Source organism: Equus przewalskii, chromosome 18 (genome assembly GCF_037783145.1).
Source record: "Equus przewalskii isolate Varuska chromosome 18, EquPr2, whole genome shotgun sequence".
In the NCBI taxonomy this organism is placed as follows: Eukaryota; Metazoa; Chordata; class Mammalia; order Perissodactyla; family Equidae; genus Equus; species Equus przewalskii.
The window spans coordinates 35,022,133-35,036,953 of record NC_091848.1 but is presented as its reverse complement, the minus strand read 5'-3'; the positions used below and the strand labels follow the sequence as shown (position 1 = coordinate 35,036,953).

Sequence of the window (14,821 nt, the reverse complement as noted above, 5' to 3'; positions counted from 1 at the left end):
ATTATTAGAAAATTGCCACATTCATCAGAAGGGTTGGTTCTTCCTACTCTCATTTAATTTTACACGAGACATTACTTATTCATCAAGCTGCATCCCATGATTTACTATTGAGTAGTTAAAGGAAAGCGGGTCAGAGAAAGAGAGAGAATGACACAATGGAGATACAGTCTATGGGATAAGAAATATTTTTAAAAGTCCACCTAATTGAATCTGAAAAAGTTGTTTTTGCCAAAACCAAGTGTGAATTCTACAACTTACACAAATTAATTTCCTAACAATTGCTCAGCCAGCAAAGTGCTTTTTTTAAGCACACAGGTAAAATAAAATTTAACTCTGGTGTCAGTGAAATGTTTAGTTCTCATTAATTACATTTTAGTCATACTCAACACTGACTAGGAACACAGTATTAAATTTTAAAATTAATGAATTGTGTTTAAAAGATCATTACTACATTTGTAACTATCACACTCTCCTTTTTGGAGATTTCAGTCATCACAATGAGGTTAGATCAAGTATGGGCAAATGAAACCTCAACACAGGCAAAAAAGCAAAGGAAGTGATTGACAAACATACTTTTAATTAGCCTAGGGATAATAAATAATAAAGGGGAGAGGCTAGAAGCATAAAATTTTGGAGTGGAAAGGACTTCAGAGATAATCTAATTCAGTGGTCAACAATCTGTGGGTTCCTAGAGTTTCTGCAATCTCATATGCACATTTACATTTTCTCCATTGATGGAATTAATAATATTAATATTTAACTCCAGAATTCCCCACCCCATCAAATTTTTAAAATTACAAGTCTTTTTACTTGAACAGACTGAGAACTATTGACCTAGTCCAATTCTCTGTTAATTAGTAGCAGAGCTGTTACCCAAGTGCACTTATGCCTGTATATAGTGCTCCTTCTGCATATCATATATGATATACTATACATTTAATTTGTACCTGGGTAGAGAAATTAAATCTTTCTTTCACTTTTCAGTTGCTAGTGGTTCCTTCTAGTATTTTCCTAAGTGTCCAAGTGAGATCCTGCTAGCTAAAATCTTTAGTCCTGGGATCAGTAATTCCTTCTTATGTAGGTACTGGACACGCTTTACTGGTAAACATGCCCTAAGTCTCGTAGGTATAAAACGTGAACTAAAGAATACAGATGAGTCAAAAGAAAATTTGAGCTACAGTGTTTGCCACTTTTCAGTTTTATTTTTTGTGAAGACTTCTAACTAAAGCCTACACTATTCTTTCCCCTTTCTAAACTTCTATTGTAATTATAGTTCGGTCCCACAAATGTAAGCATTTACATGTTCTCTAATTATCTTATGTGTAGTGTGTCTCTCCAACTTGATAAAACAGGTAGGAACCAGAGCTTAGATTTCAAGATATTTCCAACTTTCATTAAGGATTCAATAAATAATTGTTGACTTATAGAGTCAAGGAAGTAGAATTTTATAGATTATTTTAAAACATACACAGAGGGTTCAATAATCTGATATGGATGGGACATAGAAAAGATAATTGCATCTTTTCTGAAAAATGGTTAAAAAAGGTAAAATCTTTTTTATCCTTTCCATTTATTCTTGGCAAATAATGCCACATATTTTCCTTTCACATTTTCATCAGTGCATCATTTTACAAAAGCAATGAATAATCAGCCCCTCAAAATAATGGTGTAAATAAGAACGTATAGGCAAAGCACAAATCCCACAAGCTTTAAGGAAACACAACCAAATGATAATTTACAGAGCCGAACGATGGGAAGATACTCTTTTGGGCAAACTGTCGTAGAAGACTACAACATGGGAGTGAAAACAGCAGGGACTCTGGATGCCAATTTTTATTTTGCCACTTACTAGCTGTGACATCCTGAACAAGTTCTCTGAACTTCAATTTTCTTCCTTATCTATAAAATGGGGAAAATACGCATTTTGTAGAGTTCTTAGCAAGATTGGAGAAAATGTACATAAAGCACCTAGCACATGCTAGTCACTCAAAATTAGTTCCCTGTTCTCTCATTTGGCTGTTCTTTCTCTTCTCTGGTTCCTTGCTAAGTCAAATTCAAGGCTTCCTGTCACTTTTTCCCCACTAGTTTTCACTTCATCTCCCTGTATTTGTCTCATCACTTACTCTCAAAGTGTATCTTGTTCTTTTCCTCTCTACCTTTTAAACTCTCTTTCAAGCTGTTTCCAATACCTATAAGGAATGACTATTTTTAACTATTTTACTAACTTCATTTAATCTATTCAATAAAACCTCTCCTCCAAAGAGCAAAGGAATTTGCAGAGGAAATAAGACAAACAGGAGGAAGCATACTCCCTAAGAGGATTAAGTTCTTGAGCAAAGCAATACTCCTTATTTACTCTTCCCAAGTAGTAAAATCCATAATCCCTCCCCCATGAGCCTCTATATCAAGCCCAGGATAATTACACTCCTGCCTTGAAATAAAATACAATCCTCCACATCTTGTACTCTAAACACCCCAGCTGTATCCAGTTGGATCAATATCTCATGCCCTCTTTGATATGCTGATTTAAATCACTTTATATATACTTGGTCATCTCACAGAAATCCAAGTTGAAAAAGTCACTTTGGTTTCTCATAAATGGATATGCCAGGGCCGAGCTTATCTAAAAGAACTACATCCTATCATTAATAAACATGTTGTCTCAAGTTCTCTAAATATGTTTCATAAAGAGAAGCTAGTAGGCAAAAGAATGAAACAGAGTCCTATTGGGAAAATTCTCGACTTCACATTTTTGACAGATTTGGGCTTTAGCTGTCACTTTACTGAGAATAGAGATGGGTGCCATCATAGCACCAAAGCTGGGCATATCCTCATTTATTACCCTGTGCCTCCCTGAATTTTCAGATTTCTGACCTCGTCTACTATCAACAATTTTTTTACCCTCTAACGCACCTTTAATAGTATACAGCTCTATTCCTCAGATAGTAAGTATATTATCCAAGTTCAGAGATACAAATGAGGAATTAACATGAAAACCATGTTTCCTCCATAAATCAGAACCTGCTAGTTAGCCTTGAGAGCCTTTGAAAAAACACCAAAGTGGTATTACTCAGTCACCAATCTAAAGACAGAACTTTGACTCAAGGTATAAATGAAATTGTAATTATATAAATATATTTATAAATATTTATACAATTATATACTTATACATAAGCACTTACACAGACTTAGGAAAAAATGTAAGAACATTAATTCAAAAGGACTCACTGAAGAAGAAACAGAATTTTCCATGATTTCCTTGAGGAGATACATAACTCATTCTTTAGGGAGGGTCCCTCAAAATCCAACCGTTAGAAATATTCTCTAATTGTGTACTAGCAATGCATAAGCATCTTTTTTTTTTAATCCCCTAGTTGCCAACAGAGTGATCCTAAAGTATATGGGAATTTAAAGGTCTCTGTGCAATAGCAATCTATGTTCCTCAAGTAGAAGAATCAATCAATCTAAATCCCCAATTGACAAAATAGGTCCATTCTACATTATGGTTTTATAACAAGTTAAAGTTCTGATTTTGCCACCAGAATCACTATTACCCCTTCAGAGGACTCTACTTAATGCTCAAAATAAGACCTGAGCATATAGTGAAGCTGATAAGTCAAACTGTATTAGATAGATTCAAGATGGTCTTTTCTAAATAATACTGAAAGAAGCTTTCACCAACTACAATTTGAATGTGGCTTTTGTTGGCAGAAAATACCCACAACATCTGAAGATTACTGGTAATCTTTCCTACCTCCCTTACTAAATGTTGTCTTATGAGCTGAATTTATAGTTTTTCCCCTTAGAGAGGCTTTCAGTTTCGATACCTTTTACAAGAAAACAGCATGAGGAATTAAGCTCATTCAATCACCAGAGCCTTTTAGAGACTGTTCCAATCAGGGGTAAAAAATGAATCATTTACTTCTAACCAAAGGAACATGGTTAGCAACTCTCAGCTGCATCTTTTTCTTTTTCCCCCGGGACATACATAAGTATGCCTTAAAGCACATAGGACAATCAATAACCATATGGTTCCAACTACAAGCCATTGTACTGCATGATTATTGAACAGCTGCCTTCCTATAGATCACTTCTGGACCCAAACAATGGAAGGGCCAAAGGAACTAATATGCTGTACTGGCAAAAACAGCAAGCACCTTCCTATCCCAGTCACACAATGTACTCACTAAATGTCCATTCTGGGACTAGCAGGATCAATACAGTTTAAAGAGTAATAACAAAGAAAGCTGTCTCGGGCTAGGATATTGAAAGCCACCCATGCTACTCACTCTACATTTAACACTCATTCTGCCTACAACACATATGATGGAAATAACTCTAGCTGGGAAGAATCTTTTGAAAAAAAATTTTAAGTACCATGAGCAACAATTATAAGGGATGCTTTTTCCATGTAAAACAAAAGTCTGGATATTTTGTTACGTGGTATTTCCTACATGAACAACAAAACAAAACAAAACATGTGTTAGAGAATTTCTTCTCCCTACTAAAAATGGGGCTTACAAAAAAGGGAGGTTGTTCTTATTCTGAAACTAGCCATTCCTTTCACAAAGGAGTCGGAGGAGTAACATTATTTGATCCCGAAAAAGTGCCGTGCAAGAGACCACTTGTTGGAACACACATTTCCTGCTGCCAGTACTAGGAGGTCTTATCCTTACACTTCCATTTGGTCACCAGATTAGGTAAGAAAGAAAGAAAAGCAGGAAAAAGAAGAAAATTGAAGAGGAGAGAAAAGGTGGGGGTGGGGAGAGAGAGCAAGAAATAAAAAGAGAAGGCAGGTGACTTGCTTGCCCAACTTTGGCTCTATGGTCCTATGAGCCAAAATGCATACTCAGTGACATGGTATCTCACAGGAAAAGGGAAAAAAAGGGGTGAGCTGAGAGAGGTCAGGCCATGATGTTAATTTCTTTCCTGTACAAAGACAGTCTCTTGAGGACAAAGGCCTGCCTCTTGTAATGTAATGTCATAGTCCAGATGAGAGAGTTTCCTTCGAGGGAAGTTGGTGAGAAGTTCAAAACGTTCATTTGGATATCCTTTAGACTGGACATGTTTCACCAAAGCCTATAAAAAATAAAAGAAAGATAAGGCTGTCAGATGGAAATAAAAAGAAAAAGCGTATTAAAGAATTAAACATATAACATTCACTTTCATGTTATCAGATGAGATATGAAGTTTAAGTTATTCTATCAGATAACCAAAACTTACCCTTGTAGAAGAGCCAATATAACCCCTTAAATGGGGAAACAATAAACCTGTACCCAATAACTCAGGGTCATTAAATGACACTGAAATATACAGGATTTTTACTGTCTCCTCAATAAACAAACTCAATTTCTATTTATAAAATTATTGTCTCATTTTTAAACATTTTATCAGTGATCCTTCCTTCTTTTTATCAGGGAAGATATGTCCTTCATTCTACCTCTAGCCAATCTTAGCACCTGTCTCTTCCTGCCTTCTCAGAAACCATGCCCCCAAAGAAGATCCCCTCTTTTATATCTCCCTTTCTACAGATGTTCCCATCAGACTAAAACATGGTCAGTCTCTCCTTCAATCATCTTTTTCCCTCTGATTACTGCCTACTCCCCCCTCTAGCTTCACAACCAAACTTTTCAAAAAAGAGGTCTATGCTTGCTCCATCCATTGCCTCATCTCCCATTCCCTTCCAAATACTAGACCTGGAACAAAGTCCGGGTACCAGCACCAGCAGCCAGGTCTTACTTGCATTCCAGCATTGATTCTTTAAGAATCAGACTGATTATCTCCAGTCACAGCAAATGGCCAAGTATGGAATCCTGACCTAAGGAGGATTCATTCAGAGGCTAGGCTAAGCTAGTCAGACTCATTCTCTTTTCCAGGAGTTGAAAAACACAGACGAAAGGCCCATCAGCTGTGGACTTTAGAGAAAAAAGCCCTCAGCATCATTTATGATGGACCATGCACAAGCTGAGAGGTAAACAAAAGCCACCAGTATATAGAGAGAAGAATGGTGAGAATCACAAGGGGGGACCAAACAGGCCCCATGAGAGAAACACAGAGAAAAACAGCCTTGGTTCTTAACCACTTTGCAGTTCTAGCTACTAGGAAAGCCATAAAACCCACTATAGTCTTCAAATAATCCTACTACCCTTTTCCAGGTAATTCAGTTGAGTTTCTATTCCATGCAGCCATGGAACAGAAAAGCTTTGACTGGAATAGACCCTGTGTGACTTGCCTAAGATAATACAGCAAGAGAATAAAGTAATTAGAATTAAGGTTCAACACCATTAAGTTTCCAGTTAGAGGTCAGACAATCTCTAACGCCTATTTTAAAGAATCATCAAGCCAATTAAACCAATTGATTAGTTTCTCTGCTTCAAGCAAACGCTTTCAATTAGATATACTTACTAGCAGTTTAGCTTGCTCTGGAAGAGTGATCTGTTCCCTTTTTCCATCTGGATACCGCAACATCAGCTGTGCTTTTGGTCCTACAGGAACGGTTAAAAAAAAAAAAGACACAGGAGCTTAAGATAGAAGACTAATTTAAACAAATAAATATATCTCTTCCGTAATATTCAAGTTTTAACTGCAGCAAGTATAGAATGTAACTCACCATTTACATCTATGCCCTCCACTATTCCATCTGATTTTTCAGGCGATATCTCCAATATTTCTGAATCTACACCTGGCAATCCTTGGTGGTTTGTGGCTGTTCCAGGCTCAGTTCTGGCTGGGGGCTCAGTTAGTGGCCTTCTGTTTTCTTCTTTTCTATGCCCCAAATCTTTGTGGGGAGACTTTCTGGACTTGGCAAGATTCTCTATCTCCTCTTCTTCATCAGAGCCACAAACAGATATGAACTCCTCACTGCCAGAAAAAAGTTCAGATTCAGATTCTTCATCTGAGCGGCTATCCTGTTTTGTCTGTGTTGAATCAAAATGTGTCTCTTGCAAGGAGGCTCTGATGGCAGCTTCTAGCTGGCTGTCTTCACTTGCATCTATAAGGCTCTCCTGCAAGATGCAGTCATAAAACATGGGTGGAAAGAAAAAGAAAACAGTTAAACCAAAAAACAGTCGAGTCAAACAGGGCATAAAAAATATAATAGCTTGCCATTATTATTTTCTGTTGAATTTATCTCTTCTACTAAATTTTAAGCTATCTGAGGCCAACAACTTTGTCTTACACAGCCAAGTTGGAATGGAGAGTCTGAAAACTGTCACATCACCTGGCACAATGATGTTGCAAGCATAGGATTTTTCTGCATCAAAATGAATAGTCAAGAAAACAGTTTCTTCTCTGCCCAGAAAAAGACAAGAATCGAGGTTTTTAAATATAAAGCCAAAACATTAGCCTTTAAAATGACTAAACACAGAGAAGCATGTCTACCTTGCTCACCACTGTATGCTTCAACTAGCACTGCTTTGGTACAGAGAAGAATATCAATAAATAATTCAGTAATTATTATTTTGCAAAAAAATCTGAAAGTCAGAACTCTAACATTCAAAACAAAACAAAATACCATATAATCAATAGTGAAAAACAACAACTATATTTCCCCAAACTCAATTACAATGAAAGTTTTCATTCTGATCATGAGAAAAGCAGCTTTCAATAGTTTTCCCCTTGGTTAAGTTCTAACATAACAGATTTCACTAAACTTAGTGAGTCACAAAATGTGGGTTGTTTGAGTGGAATTTATTTAGATCCTATCTCAAACAAACTACACACAAAAAAATGTGTAAGATAACCAAAAGTTGAAGACTGTCTTATCTCATAATATTAAGGAATTACTGTTAATTTTTTAAGGGTGTGTTAACGGTATTGTGATTGTGTTTAAAAAAAAATAAAAAGAGAATTTATCTTCTAAAGATACATGCCAAAGTATTAATGAATGAAACAATGAATTCTGAGATATGCTTCAAAATAATGAGAACAGGATGGGGTAAGAGATAAAACAAGACTGGCCACATGTTGAAAACTACTGAATTAGTTAATGGATACAGAGAGGCTCAATAAATTCCTTCTACTGCTGAATATGCTTAAAAATTTCCAAAATAAAAAGGTAAAAATTGTATGGATTACTAACAAAAAACTAAAGGAACCTCATTCTGGCTTTCACTATCTGCCAATCATACAGCAAAAAATTAAAGAAAAAAATCTAAGTAAACTTAAGGTTAATTTATCACCAAAAAAAGCAAGCAGATGTGCTCATGAGACCTGCAATGGCTTAGGTCAACTATAGGTTTATAACAACAACATTGCACAGCACATAGCGTGATCATTTAAAGACTGACACCATGGCAGACACTGCTGGCTTCCTATCCAATATCCATTCTCCTCTGATTTGTTACTTACAAAATTCTAATCATGTTTACAAAAGAAAACACGGCAAGCCAAAAAATTCCATTTATCAGTTTCCCTTGCAGCTAGAAAACGTTTGTGGTATGAAACTGAAGAAGCATTTAATGGAAAAATTATAGAACTAAATGTCTGTATTAGAAAAGAAAAATCTCGAAGTAATCATTAAGTTTCCATCTTAAATAAAAAAGTACCCATATAGAAACAGAAAATAAAATTAAACCCAACTAAGCAGAAGGGAAAAGAGAAAGGACAGAAATTACTTAATAACCTGGAAAACAGAAGAAAAATCAATGAAACCAAAAGCTGATTCTTTAACATCAATAAAACTGATAAGCCTCTAGCCAGACTGTCAGGAAAAAAGAAACCACAAATTACCAATAACAGGATCAAGAGAGGGGACATCACTATAGACACTATAATCACTAAAGGAATAACAAGGAAACATAATGAACAACTTTATGGCAATATATTGACTCCTTAGGTAAAATGGACAAACACCTTTACAAAAAGACAGAACGTACTGAAACTCATTAAAGAAGAAACAGATACCTGAGGAGTCCTATATCTATTAATAAAATTGATTTGTAGTTTAAAACTTCCCACAAAGAAAAATCTAGGCCTAGGTGGCTTCCCTGGTGAATGTCATCAAATATTAACGAAGAAATAATATCAATCCTATGGAAACCCTTCCAGAAAACAGAAGAGGAGGAAACACTTCCCAATATTGTGAAGCCAGCATTTACCTGATACCAAAACCAGACAAAGGCATTAAAGGATATTAGGAGGAAAACAAAACAAAAAAAAACTATAAACCAGTATCTCTTATGAACATACACACAAAAATTCTTGACAAAATTTTAGCAAATTAAACCCAAAATTATACTAAAAAGTAATACATCATAACCAAGTCAGTTTCAGCCTAGGAACACAAGGTTGTTGTAACATTAAGAAAACCAATCAACAGAATTTACTAAAAAAGAAAACCATATGATCCTCTCAATAGATGTAAAAAAATCACATGACAAAAATCCCCTGATAAAAACTCAGCAAAATAGGAATAGAAGGAAACTTCATCAACCTGATAAAGTATATCTATAAGAAACACGTAGCTAACATCAAACTTAGTGAAAAACTGAATACTTTCACCCCAACAACAGAAACTAGTTGGGGATGTCTAATCCCATTATGTCTATTTAACTTTGTATTGGAGGTGCTAGCTAAGAAAGAAATAAAAGGCATAGAGTTTAGAAAGGAAGAAGTAAAATAAGTCTGACTTTGCTGACAACATGATCGTCTATATAGAAAATTCTAAGGAATCTACAGAAAAGCTACTAGAACTAATAAGCGAGTTTCAGCAAGGCTGTAGGCTACAAGGTCAATAAACAAAAACTACAAAACACTGCTGAGAGAAATTCAAGACTTCAATAAATGGAGATATATATGCCATGTTCATGGATCTGAAAAGATGTCAATTCTCTCCAAAATGATCCATAGAGCTAATACAATTCCAATCAAAGTCCCAGTAGCTTTCTTTATAGAAAGTAAAAAGCTGATTCTAAAACTTATATGGAAATGCAAAGGACCTGAAATAACCAAAAGAACTATAAAGATTAGGACAAAGTTAGAGGATTTACACCATGCGATTTTAAGACTTATAATAAAGCTACAGTAATCATTAAGACAGCGAAATACTGGTGTAAAGAAAGACGTTAATCATTGGAAAGAACAGAGTCCATAAACCCACATATATATGAACAATTTTTGACAAAGGAGCAAAGGCAATTCAATGGCAAAAGGATAATCTTTTCAACAAATGATGCTGGAACAAGTACATAGCCACATGCAAACAAAAAACCCAACTCAACCCTATCCTAACACCACATACAAAAATTAATTCAGGGGCCGGCCCAGTGGCACAGCGGTTAAGTGCACACGTTCCGCTTCAGCGGCCTGGGGTTCGCCAGTTTGGTCCCAGGTGCAGACATGGCACCACTTAGCACGCCATGCTGTGGTATGTGTCCCACATATAAAGTAGAGGAAGATGGGCACGGATGTTAGCTCAGGGCCAGTCTTCCTCAGCAAAAAAGAGGAGGATTGGCAGCAGTTAGCTCAGGGCTAATCTTCCTCAAAAAGAAAAAAAAAATTAATTCAAAGCGGATCACTGACTTAAGAGTTAAAACTGTAAGAAAACATGGGACAACATCTTAGCTTAGGCTAATATTTCCAAGATAAGACAAAAAAAGCACAAAGTATAAAAGAAAAGTTGACAAATTGGATTTCATCAAAAGTTTAAAATGTGCTCTTCAAAAGACACTAGTAGGAAATGAATAAACACGCAACAGACTGGGAGAAAATATCTGCAAACCATATATCCAACAAAGAACTTATATCTACAATATAAAAAGAACCTTACAATTCAATAAGAAAATATACAACTCTATAAAAAAAATGAGCCAGAGATCTACATAGACACTTCACCAAAAAAGACAGCAAAAAAGTACATCAAAAGATATTCATATCAAAACTCATCAAACTGTAAATTTTAAATGTGTTCAGCTTCCTGCACATTAATTATACTTCAATAAAGCTATAAAATTTTTAAAAATAAAATAAACAAAGCCAATTTATCATACACACACACACAAGCAAAGAGGTGTGCCTACATGACATGCAATGGCTTAGCTAACTGCAGGTAATTACACTGTGTACCACGTAGGTTGATTTTAAAGAATGACACTATGATAGACACTGCTAGTTTCCTATCTCACATCCAGTCTTCTTTGCTTTCTTATTAGTAAACCTCAATTGTGTTTGTGCAAGAAAATGTGTCCAACTGAAATAAGGAGAACTCTTATCTGTGGCTATTTACCTTTGTAAAAGAGGCACCACCCCCTTCCTCCTTGTCTATGCTTGGATATGATACCTGGGAGTGCAGAATCTATACTGTGATCACAAGGACAAAAGCCAATACTAAGGAAGGAGGTTAAAAACGGGGAGGAATCTGGTTCCTCAATGACATACATAGGAATCAAGCCCTAAACTGCTTGACTTTGGATTTCTTGTTGAGAAAAGTACATGTCTTTCTTGTTTAAGCCATTATTTGTCGGTGTTTCTCTTGCACAGAGGTGATCAAAATTTCTCACACTCAGAGAATTTACTATCAGAAGTGGGGTCTGAGGTACCAGTCACCCAAACCATCCCTATGTATTTGTCTAATTTTATGGTCCCACTCTTTCCCACTAAGTGCCTGAACTTTTATAAGAGATCTGGGGAGGGTGTAAACTCAATTTATGTTTTAATTCAGCAACTCACAAGCTCAGGCCCTGGTTTTTGACAATATCAGCCTTATGACTGCAAAAGATAAGAAACTCTCTTAGGGCAATTATAGAAACTCTGCGGGTTTTTTAATGCCTTAAAATTCTATCTAAGTAAAACTTCTCTTAGCAATAAAAACAAAAAATACCCAGTGTCTATAGATAAAGGTGAAACAATGTTTTAGTTGTCCACCTAAATAAAACTTCTCTGTGTAATAGAAAAAACAATTCCATACCACCCCTTGGCAAACACCCATAGCCTTTTCTTAAACAGACACTCTATTCTAGGTGATAACTTAAGGAACTGTTTCATCACTGTATGATATGGACTGTTAAAGTGACATCCTAAAACTAATTTTATCCTCACTGCCATCAAACCCAAACAGCTCCTACAACCAATGTGAGATTCCCATATCTCTGAAGGTCTCTTACTTACAACTAATCTTGATACCCATTATCAAATAGGTCTGCCTAGTAATAGATGTAATAGAAATTAAGTATAGAAATAATCTCTGGCTGGGCCAGAGAGTCAGGCCCTAAAGCTATATAACCAGTAATAACACCAACTATACCATGAGTTGTTCTAGCAAAATACTTAGATCTGGATACCAAAAGCCCCTGAAAAAGGGGATTCCTCTGTCACCAGGCTTGTCAGATCAGTCCTCTTGCTCACACATTCACATTGTTTACTTCTAAATCCAGGTGTGAGGTCACATGCCTGTATCTTAGCTGCAAGGAAGGCTGGAAATATGAATCTTACGATTTCCTTAGGAAGACAGAACCCATATGGGGAAATTATTAGAATCTAAGGAGGGCATCTAAGATGTTGTACAGCCACAAACTGTAACTGTCCACTACTTACATTATTATCTTTACCATCTTAACCTCAAACATTTTACACAAAACACTTACATACAATTACACTTAATTGCCCATCACTACTTCTTAGCCATACTTACTGAACGGGCACATTTTTTGGGGGGACTGCTAGAAAGTCCATCCAGTTGCCCATGTTCACCCAGAAATCCTGTCACTTGGTCCAAGAAAGAAGATACGTCTAACTGGTGCCACTCTACTAGCTTCTGACCTAAAGATTAAAAACCAGTATATATAAATATGATGAAAACAACACTCTTTCTGAACTTTGTCATTAAGTATTTCTTTTGGCATACGAATAATTAAAATTTACTGGGAACACATATCCCCACCCATCACCAGCTTAAATTACATGGTATCTGTATAGCCTAGAGGATACATTAATTACAACCACCTAAGAGATTCCCAGCCATCAAGATAGGGCAACTACTTTATCCGCTGATATCACTTCCTGTCATTTAGGAAGAAGAGATTCAGACAAAGCAGTATCTATATAAAACTCAAGCAATTAATAATAAAGTCAGCGCTATCCTCTGCCTCTCCAGTGGGATTACAACCAGTACTTGAACAATCTTATTATTATTTGTTTTTTTGGTGAGGAAAATTCACCCTGAGCTAACATCTGTTGCCAACCTTCCTCTTTTTTTGCTTGAGGAAGACCAGCCCTGAGCTAACATCTGTGCCAATCTTCCTCTATTTTGTATGTGGGCCACTGCCTCAGCATGGCTGACAAGTAGTGTAGGTCCATGCCTGAGATGTGAACCCATGAACCTGGGCCGCCAAAGCAGAGCGCACTGAACTTAACCACTATGCCATGGGGCCAGCCCCTACAATCTTTATATTTTAATGACAGAAAACCTAAAGGGACCCCTTATAAAATAAAAAGAAAGATAAACAGTTATTTTTTGAAAGAACAGAACTGCACAAATATAAATTACCATCTCCCAAAGTTGTCAGAAACAGTCCCTAAATACACATTTCAATAGCTATTTAAATAATTCTAAAGGGCATGAACAAGAACCATCACGTAAATTATTACAATTCTGAAACTATATTCAGTCAAATATTAAAAGTCAATTATTTAGGTAACTGAAAGATAAAAGATAGATTAAAGGCTATAAGTTGATATAAATCTTACCTGTCCGTGGATCCAAGATGGAAACATAGGGGAAATCCCCTAGCTTATAAAACTGTATGTATCTCTGACCTTCCTCACTGTCATGATAAACCTGTTAAATCATTGATATTAAAAAAGAAAACAGTCAGCCTCTAAAAAAAGTACCAACTATATCCTTGTTATATACCAACAACAATTAATTCTCCAAATATACTTCTGGTACATGTTAGGATCTCACTCCTATATTCAAGAGAAAATGAAGGTTAACTGGTGTGAACTCCCTCAACTTCCTGCCCTCAGTTCCTTCTGGAATCTTACATAAACATATCAATCCATTCTTCCTCTCTTCCCAGAAGAGGTATTACTCTTCCTTTCCAAGTTTCTGTCCACCTATGTCATTCCTGACTCTCAACCATATACATCTTTATAAATCACAATATACTAAGATTATAAGCTGGAGTGCCTAGCATAGTGCTAAGCAAAGAGATATGAATCAACAGTCACTGAATAAAAGTTTACCATTCAGAAAAAAGCTATACTGAATTTAGGGGCCTGTAAAACATGAACAGCCAAATGAGGATCCTGTAAAACATGAATGGCATCTCTTGTAGTGGGAAAAAAATTAAGTTGATTCAGAAGTTTTTATTTTCTGTAATTTTTCATAAAATAAAAAATTAGAGCAAGATCATCTAACCTTAGCTAGCTAATTTACCATCAAGCCTCCTTTAACAACAGGGATATGTTCTGAGAAATGTGTCATCAGGCAATTCCACCATTTGGCAAAGATCATAGAATGTACTTACACAAACCTAGATGCTATGGCCTACTATGCACCTAGGCTATATGGTACTAATCTTATTGGACCACCATCATATACGCGGTCCATCGTTGACTGAAACGTCGTTATGTGGCACATGACTGTATATAAACAGAAACTAAAGCAGAAAGACTAAGCGACACATCTAAGGACATACAGTTAAAGAGTATCGAACTCAAGCTGAAATCAAAGTCTTAGTCAAATGTTTTCCCTTTACTCCAAGATCTTCACTCACAATGTCAATTACAGTAGTCATTACAAGATGTGCTATTGAAGCATTTGAAATGTGGCTGGTCGGAACTGAGTTGTACTGTAAGTGTAAAATACACACCAGATCTTGAA

General features: G+C 36.0%; 1 protein-coding gene across 1 annotated transcript in view; it reads right to left on the bottom strand.

Moving 5' to 3' along the window:
- Window positions 1–3,506: 3,506 nt before the first annotated feature.
- Window positions 3,507–14,821, bottom strand: part of UBXN7 (UBX domain protein 7) — a 41,744-nt gene continuing 30,429 nt past the window's right edge. Inside the window, exons 7-11 of the mRNA XM_008508886.2 lie at window positions 13,684–13,774; window positions 12,629–12,756; window positions 6,611–7,004; window positions 6,406–6,485; window positions 3,507–5,079 (exon numbers count right to left, since the gene is read on the bottom strand). Of these exons, the coding sequence (XP_008507108.2) occupies window positions 4,918–5,079; window positions 6,406–6,485; window positions 6,611–7,004; window positions 12,629–12,756; window positions 13,684–13,774 (855 nt within the window). The 3' untranslated portion in view covers window positions 3,507–4,917. The remainder of the gene's footprint in view (window positions 5,080–6,405; window positions 6,486–6,610; window positions 7,005–12,628; window positions 12,757–13,683; window positions 13,775–14,821) is intronic.